The 15,328-nt window shown below is 42.0% G+C and overlaps 1 protein-coding gene across 2 annotated transcripts in view; it reads right to left on the reverse strand.

Moving 5' to 3' along the window:
• Positions 1–1,191: 1,191 nt before the first annotated feature.
• Positions 1,192–15,328, reverse strand: part of ZNF827 (zinc finger protein 827) — a 105,922-nt gene continuing 91,785 nt past the window's right edge. Inside the window, exons 10-15 of one of the 2 annotated variants that reach the window (XM_027652765.1) lie at positions 13,700–13,871; positions 11,418–11,584; positions 10,549–10,623; positions 8,346–8,537; positions 8,075–8,252; positions 1,192–5,250 (exon numbers count right to left, since the gene is read on the reverse strand). In XM_027652765.1, coding sequence (XP_027508566.1) covers positions 4,443–5,250; positions 8,075–8,252; positions 8,346–8,537; positions 10,549–10,623; positions 11,418–11,584; positions 13,700–13,871 — 1,592 coding nt within the window. In that variant the 3' untranslated portion in view covers positions 1,192–4,442. The remainder of the gene's footprint in view (positions 5,251–8,074; positions 8,253–8,345; positions 8,538–10,548; positions 10,624–11,417; positions 11,585–13,699; positions 13,872–15,328) is intronic. The other variant, XM_027652766.1, reaches the window with a different exon arrangement.

Genomic DNA, 15,328 nt, shown 5'->3' on the forward strand with positions numbered 1-15,328 from the left:
GGACACCTTCCACTAGCCCAGGTTGCTCGGAGCCCCATCCAGCTTGGCCTTGAACACTTCCAAGGGTGGGGCATCCACAGCTGTTCTGGGCATGATTTGCATGATTGTCTTTTAGTTGCTAGGATAACTATTTATGTCTAGTGCAAAAAACTCTACATAGAGTATCATTGTATATTTTCTATTACAGATATAGTCTGAGAGGAGAGAGAGAGGCCGCCTCTGATTGAACATGACCTCCCAACCCAATGTCAAAGCTTTTCCTTCACCTCCACAGTCTCCAGCAAAAGAGGAGCAGTGGATTTCAACTCCCAAGGTGTTAACAGCACCATGTACAAGGTACTGATAGAGGCCCTAAAAATTGGTATCCACACCTCAGTAGAAATAACCATTTTTCAGTTGCTTAGACCTTAACACTGCCCTAACTGAGGGCAAGGGCACTCCACGTGTATTTAATGTTTACATTAATTTATCTGAGGATAATTTTTATCTAATGAATACCCAGATTATTTTTTTCCTTAGTTATTTAAATAGTCCAACTTTCATTTAGGAAGTTGAGTATCTTTTTTTGTTCAGTGGACTCAATATACCTTTGCTTCTTGGAAATTTGTCCGCTCTCAGGGTTTCCTTCCTTAGTGTCCTCTGTGCATTTTAGCTATTTCATTAATCTTTGGTAAAAATATTGGCTTTTCTACAATGCTGATGAGTACATGATGTTTTTACAATTTAAAAAAAATAGATTTTCACTACAATATTTTAGTGCACCATGTTCTTTTATTCACTGCATAGCTCCTCTTTAAGGAAGGAGTTTTCCTGATTTCATTGGGGCCACTCCCAAATGAGGTCAGGTTCACTGAACTAGTGCTTGAGGATCTGATTTTTATGAACTGCATGTCTGATTAGAGTGCTCAGCAGAGGCATTATTATCCCCCTTGCAGAATCGACCTAGAGGGTTGATACAAGCACAAAGCCCACAAGGTGAAGTCCTGTAGCCATCCTAGGACTATTTGCCATATTTCTTCATCAGTAGTGGTAACCAATTGTTCAATTTCAATCATTGATAACATCTTCTCTTTTTTCTTCATATCGTCTTGCCTTGTTGGAGAATCCTTTCTCCTTGCCTCCAAATCAACTCTGAATATATTTAGGGTGGAAAAAAAAGAGAGGAAGGAAAACCAAAAGGAAACAAGAATATAGCCAACCTTTTTAATTAGAGTATATTGTACTTCCAAACTGGATACACTAGAAATTGGCAATGCAACATAAGATGCAAAGAAATATACCAGTTACTGTCAAAATGACCCTGTACAGCCTTATAATGCAAAAAGCTTTATACAATACAAATTTTTATTAATGTACACAAACCTTGACAGAATGATATTTGAACATAATACAACAAGTAAAAAAAAAAAAAAGACAGAAGAAAGAAAAAAGTGCTGAGAACTTTAACTGAATTACTGAATGGAAAAACACGCTAGCTCTCATTAAAGAATGCATAGTGAAAACCAGTATGAAATTACCTTTATGGTGGGGGGAATTTATCAGAAATGTTGGTCATTAATCAGTAGGGGGAACCTCTGGAGAACATTCCTTTCTTTAGCCTTGAACTGCAAACAAATTATTTTAATATGCATGAGCTCTGATAAATAGTGTATTTATTTTCTTAAAAAAATAAAAACCTCCTAACACGCTTTTCCTTACAAAGAAAACGTCAATAACTTGCCAGAAAGAATTAATTTATCCTTTCCAAAGTGCTAAACAAATTTCCCAGGTACACTAAACATTACCATGTCAGATACTGGTACAGTGGAACATTGGTGACACGTGCACGCTGACAGCTCATTCTTGGAAATTCCAGCCCTATTTAAACGGCCTTTTGGTTTATATAAAGTGTCCTACTAATATTCCTACTTCCTCCTGGACAGGTGTACTTTACCTGTCAGTTTGACAAACAAGCTTTTTTTGATTTTTGAGCGTTTGCTTTTCTGTGATGAGGTCAGAGATACACGCATGGAGTGTGTTTTACAGAACTGGTATAGTTTCTGGATGCGGATTGCAGATTTCATGCTGCAGAGATATTACACTTTTTATGCTTTGAGTATTTACTAATAAGGTATTTTCTATTTTGTCTCTACTCCTGGAGAGGTGTTACCAGGAGTTATGATGGAGTAAAGCACGGTTGTTTACAAAGGTTTATACATACTTTGGAGCAGACGGGTTTTCTGTACTGTGTAGACAGAACCGCCACATGCTTGTTGGAACCAAAACTGCCTGCTGGAATGTAAATAAACTGGTGAGACTTCTCTGTCCTGGAATTAATATTTCCAAATGATAAGCTGCTATGATTTTAGATATTTCCCCCTTGTAAATAGCTTCCAGTATGTTTACAGGAGTGCACAGATTAGGGTGTCCTCCCCAAACAGGAGGAACTTGGTCATGACAGTGGAGAATGTTTGGCCATCTCAATACAAAACAGATGTAGGAATCTTGCAAATAGGTTAAGTGATGCAAGTTTTGCATCCAAAAAGTTAGTTCATTTAAGAACTAATGAAGATTGAGTTACATTTCTAGTTGTGCATATGGCTAAGAGCCCTTGTGGACAAGAAATGCCTTCCTGAACTAGGGCGTTGCTGTACTGTTGTCACGAACAAGGGGTTGTTGGATCCCCCCATCCCACAACAACCTGCCAAAGAAGTTCCTTCAGGGCAGCATGAGGGTGGGTAGATAGCATGACATATGTGACTCAGGGCACCTCCTACAGTGGCTTGGCCAAGGGACAGCAAGGGGACTCTAGCAAAAGCTAGGTCAGACACTTCTAATACCTGGTAAAAGACAGTGAGATCCAAATCCAAGAGACACTGTGGAAAACAATAATTGAGTAAGAAGGCATTCCTGTAAGTCATACAATAATTTTGAAATGCTTCACATTTTATACCTCCAATTTTAATGCAGAGTGTTTTTAATCCCAATCTTTCTTCCAGCACATTACCTTGTGTAAGGGGCACAAATCAATTAACAGTCGGTTAGCTGCTCTTAAATTAAGATCACTCTTGGCATTTTTAGATTAACGAAGGTTATACAACCAATCCACATTCGCTTCTTCCTGCAATAAAGTGCTACATATAACATGTCATTTTAATGACCACAAGTAGGAGCATTAAATAAGTACAAAGTTAGCTTCCTAGCAGTGTACACTCTATCTGCCATTAACAAAAAGGAATAAAATATTACTAATGACATGGAGGGTAGCAATAGGACTGTCAAATTTGCAAGTACAATTGAAATACTGAGGGTATAAAAGAGAACTGTATGGTTCCAAAAGCGTCTTTTTATAGCTTTATATTTTAAAGAAGTTATTGGTACCTTTTCAAATAAACAGTCTTATTACCTTCAGCCCACAATTTGTTTTTTCTTTTTTTTCTTTTTTTTTGCAAGTGAGAAACAAACTAGTGCAAGACTAAAGCACTGTGCAAAACTGCCTTTTTTTTTTTAGTCTGAGTATTTATACCCAGAATTTATCCATACCCTTTTTTAAATCCCCTTGTTGGATTTTTTTTCCCCACCATAGAATTCTAGTTATACAAGTTGTTCCTGCAAACTAAAAGGTAACCACTGCATAATACAGTATATATATATATATATATATAATATTTATATGCCCTTTTAAAAAAAAAGATGTATGCTATGGCCCAGATGCAGGTGTTTGTCACACCTGTGTAGCAGTTAAGAACTGGGCCTGCTGTGTGTACATGTATGTGTGTACATACGCATGGTTTTCATTGTCATACTCTCATCCTGCAGTGCTGAAAGCAACTTTTTCCTCGTCAGTTCTACCCCAAATCCTCAAACCTTGACAACTGAGTACAAGGCATCAAACATCTAAAGGAAGCTGCAAACAGCACTGAAATAATACACCAATTCCCCCTATCCCCCCCAAACAATTGCTCCTTCCACAACTCCACAGTTCAGGGGGAAACGGGAGGAAGGGAGGGAGTGAGTGTGTGAAAAGGGGGAAAAGAATAATAATTAAATAAGCCAATCCAAGGGATGTGCAAAAGCAATGTCATGGCACACTACAGGCAGACTCTCTTTTCACGCACCCGCACGCACACAAAGCCCAAAAAATAAAATGCATCAATATGTAATCTTACAAGTGCTGATTGCCATTAAGGACACTCTTTTTTTTCAGCTTAACAAGACAAAATAGTTTCTTAGATAAGAGTACTGGGAACATGCCTCTGAAGGTAGAAGTATGCAGTAGGTCACCTCTTGGAGATTTAATAAAGCAGCTTTCATGTCAATGCAATAAGTATATACACAGAGCCATTTGCTAAACCTTACTAATGATATAGTACAAGTGTTCGTTACCTCTTCGGTCTACGTTTTGCAGCCATGTATACCTGCTGGGTTTGTTGGGGTATTTTTGGTACAGAATGCAACTGCCCTCAGACAGTTTCTGCCCTTTCTGTTAGTCCAAGGTAGGCAAGGAAGGAGTGTTTAGGTGAAGAGGCACCTCCCGGTGCAGTCTGAGGTCGGGGTGGATGGAATGTGAGATCGTAGTGGTTTTTGGGGAAAAACATTGTTAAAGGAATAAGGTGGGCAAACTCTGAGTTCCAGTATTTATCAAAGCACAGGGAAGTGCCGTTGACGGCCAAGGCTTTCACTGCCAAGTTCGGCTCTGCCCCACTGCCCTGTGCAGCTGACATAGCGACTGTTTGCAGAGCCTGGGAGGCAGACATAACTGAGAGGGGTGACAGAAGGTTTCTGGAGCTGTTCACCGGTAGGAGTGGACTGGCTTCCTTGGAGGTTGAATACTGGCCCTTCTTCTCCTCTTCGGAGCAGTCCCCGTTCTGGTGCTTCTTCACGTGGCGGCTGAAGACAAAAGGGTGGGTAGTCTTGAACAGGCACTCGTCGCAGCTGAAAGTCTGGCGTGGAGCATGCTTCAGTTTCTTGTGCAAGTTGAGATTGTCTTTGCGTTTGCAGCTGTAGCTGCACTGGTCACAGTGAAAAGGGCGCTCGCCGGTGTGGACACGCACGTGCTCGATCAGCTTGTTGGCCGTCTTGGACAGGTACCCACACTGGTCACACTTGTAATGGTTGCCAAGGCGGTGTTCCCGGATGTGCATCTCCAGCTCCAGCTGATTTGCTTTCACTGTCTGGCAGATCCGACACTTGTACTCCATCTTGTAGTGAGTCTTCAGGTGGCACTCCATCGCTGCGGGGCGGTTTGTGGAGTAGATGCAGAATGGGCACCTGGCAACACAGCAAGGGAAGGCAGGGACAGAGAAGAGAGAAGTCACTCAGCTTGAAGATTTACATCCCTGGTTTAACCCTGTCATTCAGCCCCTCTCTGACCTACTAAAGAGGAGAAAAAGGCACTTAGTTCTCCCTGTGAAGACTCTTTCCAATACTTGGTTTACCTAGACACATCTCTACTTAAAGGGGTTTTTCCCATTTAATGGCAGTAGAGTTTTCCTAGGAAAACACTGATTCACTCTGAAGCAGCATCCCTTTAACCTTCTGGCTTACCTTGACGGGGAAGATTCTGCAAAGCAGGCCGAGTAGTGCAGAATGGGTGACTGATGCACAGGTACTTTGTGTAACGACATTCCTAGTGTTTGCACGGAGTCACTTTGGCCATTTTTTCCATTAAGAAGTGGTTTAAAGTGAGTGTTTACAGATGAGTATGAAAGCAGCTGTTTAAGTAAAGATGGAATAAACTTGTAATACCACACGTACAGCAAAAGCTTAGGAAATTCCTTTTATGTGACCTTGAACAGTAAGTTTGCTGGGTATCCTGCTAGGAGCAGCTGAAAGCCAGGCTGTTAGGAGGATTTGTAGGGATTCCCATTTCTGGGACATGAGCTAGGCATGCTCAAAGGGGCGTGTGTTTGGCAGTGTTTGCCTACAGCCGCCTCTGCCATGGCAGGAATCGTTCCTGTGCAGGAACAGGATGTGGGTTCTGCTTACTCACAGCAGCAAGCATCCGGCCCAGGATGGACATGGCAAAGGGCCTCACTCCAGTTCCTGAATCAGGAAGGGCCTGGAAGGCTAGAGGAGGGAATTGTGTAAGCTTGGAAAGAAGCCTGAGCTGCACGCTGAACAAGCTTGGACACCAACAAACCTGAAACACACCCGCTTTTGCTTTGTGTAGCTGAGAGGACACCTAACTGCCAGGGATCTCTGCCCCCTTAAACCAAGCACACAGCCTTTCAGATTCAACTGGTGGGGGGCTAAAAGAGCAGGACTGGATAAGAAGATACAACTAAGGCACCTGGTTACAGTCTTACAGGTATCCCCAGCTGCCACAGATCTGCATTCACTGTTTAGCAGGTCCGCTAATTGCATTCTAGCATTCTGGATACTTTCTAAGATGAGTTCCTCTCTCTCCGGGTGTGTTTTCCTTGCTACAAACTGGTTGCACATACAGGTTTAATATTAATCTATAAGCTAATCAAGAGACTTTTGAGGAAAGTGAGTAATACAGGAGGACAAAACCGATACTAAAACATCTGGACAGTTCTCCTGAGGCACATCAAGTACTCTGATCCAGAGAGGGAGCCTGGCATTGAGGCTTCTACTGTGATTAGCTCTATTGCAACAGAGGACTTGGCTGTCTATGCACACATACCTCTCCTGGGCTGGGTGCTCTCTGGATCAGAATCTCAGATTTTGACCTGGAGCTGGAAGAATCATGTTTTTTTCTCTTCCCCCACAGCAAACAGGAGACAGAAAAATACAATTTACTTAGATCTCTTCAGGCTCTTCTGGATGCCTTAAAAAAAAATAAACCAGAGCTTTTTCTTAGGTGCAGCTTTCAAGATAACTAATTATTACTTGAATTGGGCAGGAATAACTTATGTAGACTAAAAAGCACATTCTGTCAGGAAGACTTGAGTCATAGGTCATGGGTTTTCCTTGGTAAATAGAACAGATTTTGTGCAGCTTAAATAAAATGTGCATTAGACAACTGGTCTGTATGTCCAAGACAGACATCCCGTCGTTCTGGCACGTTACTTGTTTCTCAGTCTGGTCTTCTTCCCAGATTCAGTCATCACATCTCAAGTGACCGCAGATCTCAGTTTATGGAACTACTGAGCTGGAGACCAGACGCTGCCTGGCAAACAGAACCAGTTTTCAAAAGCTGCAGCACAAACCGATAGAGCCGCGCGGGGTATCGTTAAACGTGGTGGGCTCGTCACGGCACAGCTACAGTGCACTGAGAACATCAGTCTGCTTAGCAAGAGCAACAGAAGCTGGGAGCCCTGTGCTGAACCCTAGCTGGGCTCCAAGTGGTCCCAGCCTTTTTTCCTGCAGCAGCTGGAACAAACAGAGACCAGGGATGTGCCTCTTTCATAACATCACATTGCCTGCCCACAGAGAGCAAGCATATGGCCCCAGCAGTCGCTCCTTCCCTCAGGGGTCTGACTTTGACATAAGGTCACATTCTCTAGAAACACTGCTCTGCACCAGTAAGACCTTAAAATACACCACTGTAGCCAAAACCAAAGGGCTTTTTTCTCAAAAGACTGTATTACTGGTTACAGGTTATTACTGTATTACTGATTATTCTGGGGCATGTAAAACAAAGCAGAAAGTATCAAAGTTATTCATTCCTGGAAAGAAATGATTTTGCATTAGAGTATACAAAGGTTATAACCTTTAAGGTTGTAACTTGGTAGCTAGATGCAGAGACTACAGGGTTTAGTCTTTTTTGAGCCAGGTGCAGAACAGAGCCTGTGCTGTGTGCTTGCCTTTGCTCTAATAAAAAAAATCCTTAGTCTCCCAAAACCTGTGCCTCATTCTGTGTAGGGCCCATCACATACTGTCTCCTCTTTGACGTGAAAAGGGAAAGGACCACAGTTTGTTACAGCTCCAAAACACCAGTGGATAGTAGGTTACCAATCTGCTCTAATGATGCAAGCCTGAAGGACAGGGTATGGTTCATTAAATAAAAGGAAGCCCCAGATCTGAATTATCAGTTAACCAACCCTTTCTAACTGACTTCCTTTTGTCCTATCCCCACAGAATTAGAGATGCTTAACACAGTAAAAGTTTGTGTACTTGCTTTCCTTACTTGAGCCCACCGGTGGGGACAGTGTGGCATTTCTTGTGCTCCAGTAATTGTTCAGGTGTCTTCATGAACTTGTGGCACACATCACACTCGAACATCCGTGTGATCAGGTGGATTTGCAGGTGACGCTCAAACATATTTTTTGTTTTGCAGACAAAGTTACAGAAAACACATTCAAAGCCTGAAAAATAGAACAGGAAAATGTATCCCTGACCTTGTGGCCAGATTGACTGCGTAGAAGGGGACAGTTTGCATTTGTTAAACAGTGTTTTACCTTTCTCTGACTTCTCTTCAGCATTCACTGAGGTCTGACTACCAGGCACTACAGAAATGACTAGCAGGTTGTTTGACCCCTTGTTTTTTGGGGTTATATCTGCATCTTCTTTGCTGTTGGCAGAGTCGCTCAGTGCTGACAGTGAAGATGAAGATGGACTGTTAGATTCACTGGGTGTCTTCCTCTCTTCAGCTGAAAAACACAAATAAGGAGCAATAGTTGCTTCAGCAGATTAGACAGAATTTCTGTGATCCTGTTTTAAATTTCCGGAAGTATTTATATTTAAAGTTAATTCAAACATGCTTATAAAACAAGGTGGAAATTAATTGAGCTGATAAAAAAAATCATTGTTGGGCCTCCTTCCTTTTTATTAGCACTTTAACCACAATACATCTCTCACTTTATTCTACAAGTGAGTTTGCCTGTAATGGTAGTGGGAAGGGATCCTGTAACTCTACCTCATTACCAGACCAAAAAAAAATCCCAAGAAAACACTTTGATTACTCTGAGTTCAAAACCAATGAAGAACTTTCCACTTAGAAAAGAAATAGAACTTCTGTAGTTTGGGGTGCAGAAAGCAGTTTAGCTACTTGTCCAAGCTAAACTTCCCCTGCCTTTCTGTTTATGTGGGTCCAATGGGTAAACTGGGAGGAAGGGTAATGGAGAATAATCTCACTCCTTGTACTGAAGAGTATCCTCAGCAATCATTGTAAGAGATACCTGTGTAGTCTCAAGATTTACTTGTTTTTATTTAACTGGACCCAGAGATAAAGCCCATCAGAGCATCCTTATGTATGCAATAATGTATGAAGTTCAAATCCCAAACCCTGTCACACACCAGAAGTGAACAAGAGTGAGAGTTGTCCTATGAGAACTGCCATAAGCCGGCAAGGCAAGGATGGGTAAATTATTACCTCCCACCCATGTCTTGCTTCAATCAGAGCCGTGTTTACTAAAACTTCAAATTCTCTATGTGATATAGTCCCCTGATCAAGGCCTCTGCAAACACCAGCACCTATGTGCCTAACTTTAAACTTATGAGTGGCACCTTTACGATAAAAATGTAGGAATGCACTAATGAAATCTGATGACCCGAGCTGCCAATAGGAAGGGGGATAGGATATCATTCAGAAAAGATTCACTGACCTTGGGGACCAGAGTAATAGAAATGGAATGAAATTTAATAGCACAGAGTACAAGGTTATGACCTGAAGGGCCAGTAACAAGAATTTTTGCTACAAATGAGAAGTGCTTAAGTCAGAAACAGTCAAGGAAAACAAAAGAAGAATCTGAGCAGAACATGGGATGAATATGAGCAATCATTGTTGGGGAGCCTTCAAGGAAGGTAAATGTGATCACAGAATGTTATTGTGTGAGCTATTCCCAGTAGCTGCTGGCTGTTTTACACTGCCACCACTACTTATTTCATTTCACCATGTACAGTTGTGATTGCACATGTCAAGAGCAGGGGTTCTAACAAGAACATATGCAGTGAGGGATTGGTACAGCGAGAAAACTGTGTTTCATATAAGAAAAGGCTCAATGTACATTTAGAGGGGAGAGAGTTGTTCTCCATAAATATACTAAGGGAATAAATACTGTGGAAGGAGGGAGGGGGAGGTGGACTGCTGTTTCAGATAAAGAGCAGTTTTGGTACAAGCACAATGTACATGTATTCCAGTGTGTGTCTTACTGATAATCAGAAATTTTAAAAAGGTCCCTAATCTTTAATGCAGGAAAGTCTACAGCTGCCTGTCCATGGAAGTAGTTTGTTTAAAACAAGTACACTTCTTTGAAAGCATATGCCAACATCCTGACAAACAGTCCATTTATGACCTGGTAACATCACAGGATAAGGGACTGGAGTCAAGTGACCCAGAAAATCCTTTCTATTTTTTACTCTGTATTTGCCATATGTGTGAGCATTTGGCTGAATCACCAGCTGAATGGCTCAGTTGGGCAGGGTGAAGGGCTTTTTGCTTTTCTTCAAAAGACAAGTAGCAGTTTAAATCTTGTAGCCATGACAGGAAAATACAGTAGAGTACAGCTCAGTTTTGAGCTCTTATGCAAGCTTTTCACGTGGCTATGGGTGGCCTTTCTCATTTGCTTTGAATTCCTATATATGAAGTGGGGTAGTGCCGAGAGCTGTGCTGGCATAAAATCCCTTGAGAGCTTTGTATTTCTGTAGTTACATTTAACTTACGTATCTTTGAACACAACCAATTGCATTCTCCTCTCCCTTCTCTTTCTCCACCCCTCCATTTTCCCAATTTTACTCCTGGTAGGACAGGAAAAGCAATTTAGCAATGGAAAAGTTGTGCTGGATGCAGTTCAGGTTCAGTATCGTAAACACAACTGTGAGTAGTTTGTGGCAGCAAAATGCTTTTGCCTGGTGTTATAAGAGAAATTAATTAAAAGTATTCTAATTTTCTTCTCCTTAAATTATGCCAGACTTCATTAGTTGGACTAAGCATATGGAGCTTGTTGGAAAACTGCTATTGCTCTTATCCTTGGCTATTAAGTGAACAGGACCAGGGAAAGAACACAAGTTGTTCTGTTATTTAATATAAAGTTACATCTATGGTATGGTTGAATCACAGTGTCAACTAAACATCAGTGTGAAATTCCAAACTGATGGACTGTGGGGGCAAACACACCCAAGAGCAAAGCTCAACATAATGTTTATTTCAGACTTACAGCCAGGTATGCACAATTAGCACTCAAAGTGACCTTATCATCACAGAAGGCAAACCAGGATTTTGATGAAGTAGTAAACCAGTCAGAAAAACAAATGAAGTATGCTGACTCCAACAGGGAAGGAGATTTGGGGGATAAGGGGAATAGGAAGAAGAAGGGCTAAGTAGTCCTTCATTTATTTCACTAAGCTTGAAATTTGATCTGCACTACCACATTATTTGCCTGGCTGGAGTCCAATTCACTTCAACTTTGAGAGATCAGGCCTTAATTAGCAAGCATTTCAGTGAAAGCAGAGTGCTAATGGGAAGTGTAAAGGTTGCATCTAAAAAGCAAGGAAGAGAGAGATCACTGCAGCTGGGAGAGAGGGATCATCACCTGTGTGCTTGTTGTTGACATGAGCCTTCATATCTGCCTCTTCCATAGTGACAAAATCGCATGCTGTGCAGCAAATGGAGAACATCCACTGCTCTTTATCCACGTGGAGGGACATATGACTGACAAACTGGACATTCATCTCCGTCTCAAACCCACACACATGACAGCTGCAGGCAGAAGGGAACTCAAGAGTGAGTAAGAAACATTAAAAAACAAACCACAAACAGAAGCATGTTGCCCTTCCCCGAATTTGCCAGAGAAAACTCACTGCACGGATTTCTGCTCTTCCTCACTGTTGAATGTTCACTGCAAAATTCTTTTGTCTGCTGAACTGCCTTTGAACTGATGGCCGTGCCAACGTGATTAAGGGCAGGCACAATGCAACAATCCTGTACATGCTATAATGATGCTAAATAATCATAAAGTTAATTAAAAACTACAGATTCCAGATGCTGTGCATCACCTAGCTGATTCCTTTGGGCAATAAGAGGCATTGCAGCTTTGCCAAGATGTTTAGTACAGCTGATACACTGACAAACGCAGAGCTTGCTGCACACTCCAGGAGTGATTTTCAAGCCCTGGAATGGTTCCCATGCCAAACTGGGATCTTGTGCAAAAACTGCCTGGCAGTTTCAGTGTAAGCAAGTAAAAATGGGTTCAAACATTTCTTATGCTTGACTGGAAAACAGCAGTCATCAGCTATGCGAATAATTAGGAGGGATACAGATTTTGCAGCCAGCACATAAACAGAGTGATACTGAGAGGCAATGGGAAGGACCCTTTAATTTAACTTTTTTTGCAGAGTCCTCCTCTTGCTTTGATTAGGCCATTAACATTTAAAGCAAGCCAAAAAAGATTAAAAAAGGCATATACTCTAGGGCACTATTTTGCTTTCCCAGAGGGAAGGACTAGATAATCTAATCCAGCAGGTCTCATTTATTTCTTACTTCTATGATTTTGTAATTAAATCTGCTCTTGGCACTTTGACTAAAAGTAAGAGTGATTTGGTAATCTGCTTGGCCACTAGAGTGCACATCACAGTTTGCAGAGTGCACATCAGTGCACATGCAACAAGGAGAACGTCTAAATATCCATTTTCTCCAGGCAGTTCCTTTTAATTTTTCAGGCAAATTCTCCTAGAGAATTTGGCCATGTTGGTCACTGAATGCGTATACCTCCAGCAAATGGAGAAAATCTGGATATTGATATAACAATTCTTATTATACTTTAATTGATTTCATAGATTTGACTGAAAACAAGGGAGCTGTCAGAGGCAACTGGAAGCACAGTGCTTTAAATTTCATAGAATCATAGAATCATGGAATCAGCTGGGTTGGAAAAGACCTCTGAGATCATCAAGTCCCAACCCTTGATCCACTACCACTGTGGTTACCAGGCCATGGCACTAAGTGCCACATCCAGTCTCATCTTAAAAACCTCCAGGGACGGAGAATCCACCACTTCCCTGGGCAGCCCAGTCCATTGCCTGATTACCCTCTCTGTAAAAATTTTTTTCCTAATATCCAACCTAAACCTCCCCTGGCACAGCTTATGACCATACCCTCTTGTCCTGCTGCTGATTGCCTGGGAGAAGAGACCAATGCCTACCTGGCTACAACCTCCTATCAGGTAGTTGTAGAGAGTGATGAGGTTTCCCCTAAGCCTCCTCTTCTCCAGGCTGAACAGCCCCAGCTCCCTCAGCCTCTCCTCACAGGACTTGTGCTCCAGTCCCTCACCAGCCTTGTTGCTCTTCTCTGGACCTGCTCCAGCACCTCAATATCCTTCCTGAACTGAGGGGCCCAGAACTGGACACAGTACTTGAGGTGTGGCCTCATGAGTGCTGAGTACAGGGGTAGAATCACTTCCCTGGACCTGTTGGCCACACTGCTCCTGATCCAGGCCAGGATGCCATTGGCCTTCTTGTCCACCTGGGCACACTGCTGGCTCAGAATCTGTGAATCTGTGTACACAACAGGGTGTTTCCAAACACAAAACTTAACACTGCATAAAGAGTTAAGAGACTTCTAAGAGCCCAGCTGCTTCACAAAGCCACTTGAAAAAACCAACCCCACGCCAAAGCCCAGAGTCCTTCCCAATGGCCAGCCAAGTCAAACAGCACGAGGCAGCCAGCGGGGTTTTTGCTGCTCAGCCTAAGCCGGGTGAGGGCAAGACAAATACTTTAATCACGGTTCTACCCTGTAACACCAGCAGGGTGGCCCTGTAACATGCCCTGAGGAGGCAGATAAGAGTGTCTGGTGCCCAGCCCTTGCCTGGGTCCTCACCTGTAGTAATAAGGGTGCTTCTTCCCGTCGCTGCCTTCGGACGTGACAGCGCTGACGATGTCCTCGGTGTCTGTGCTCACCAGCTTCACGGAGTGCACAGTCAGGTGCTGGTTCAGGTTAGCACGGCACTTAGCAGCATAGGGGCACAAGTGGCATTTGTATTTTCTCTCTTCTGAAAAAGAAGAGAGAAAACCCTAAATGTGCACCTCGTTTTGGAGCCAGCTGCTTTTAAAGCTGCCAGTAACCGAGCACGCATTCCTTTGGGTTTCTCCGAGCAGCTTTCGGGATGAGATACATTGGAAGCTCGACATTTTAAAAGCTTATAGGAGTTCACAGCAATTACTCAGAAAAAAACTAATTTGAAGGCAGTTTGGGGCTAGTTTTTTTAATTTGCTCTGCCATTTGTAGTCAGATAATATAAAACTTTATAAACTGGAAAACTGGGGCAACTGCTGCTCTGAGAGCTGCAGCAAAGCCAGTGGAGAAACAGGTCAATAGTCTCAAACTACTTGCTTTACCTAGCATCTTCATATGATTTTTGGGCTTAGTAATTGTTGAGGTTGCCCATGTGATCACTTACAGTGATCATTGACAGTTGATGATTTTGTATTAAAATCTAAAGTGATACTGAGAGGCAATGAAAAGGATCCTTTAATTTAACTTTAAAGAGAAGGAAGGTAACACTGTATCATTAGTCCAGTTCCAAACATAAACTAATGAAAAAAACTCATTTAAAGAACAGTTGAAAAAATTAAATTCATCATGAGTTTCTGATGCTTCACAATTTAATTATTTATTTTTTTTTTATTTTACATTAAACATTTTTAAGACCTGGCAGCACAGTTTTTGTATGTGTGCCAGGCTGCATTTTGCGGAGAGTTGATTAAAATAACCAAACATTACATCACCTTTTACAACCTTTTCCTCTGACAATCTGCTGCTCTAAATTTGAAATATACTGCTACAAGTGCTAGGGGAGAGGCATTCAATAGAGCAGCTTAGGACCAAAGAAACCCCAAGAGGTCATGGAACAGAGTATCTGAACCTTCTCAGCACAGCTCTACTAGATGGCACAAAATACACTGGCATTATACCAACAGTATTTTTCAGCAGTACATAGGAAATTCTTGCTTTTAAGTTTTATTTTGTGCTGTGCACCTCATCAGGCTGTCAGAGTGCATCTTCTGTATATAAGCTCTGTTTGTCTCAGTTGATTTGAAGCTGATTCACTTTAAGGAAGTTGATACGGGGCAGAACCAGCCCCTGTTCCTCTGAGAACTGTAGGATGGGAGCAAAGATGAATGAGACATTAAATCCTTTCAGTTTCACAGGTCTGAAACACCATGGCCAAATCTTCTGTTCAGTGACATTTAAAAAGCTCATCAGGTGAATGATGTGTCTGTCCAAAAAAAACCTCAAACCTGTCCCCATAAAAGGCTGTGCCTTCTCTTCAAAACTCCAGGCTTGGTTAACCAGTTAGTATCTACAGTCTGGTGTACTGGAACCTGAACAAACTCAAATTTACACATTTTGAAAGGATAAATTACAAACAGACTGCAAAGAAATAGAATGTCATTTAACTCTCTAAATACCACTCTGACATTCTGTCCTGTTTCTGCTCTTGGTTCT

The sequence above is a fragment of the Corapipo altera genome, unplaced genomic scaffold (genome assembly GCF_003945725.1).
Source record: "Corapipo altera isolate COAL_440 unplaced genomic scaffold, ASM394572v1 69, whole genome shotgun sequence".
In the NCBI taxonomy this organism is placed as follows: Eukaryota; Metazoa; Chordata; class Aves; order Passeriformes; family Pipridae; genus Corapipo; species Corapipo altera.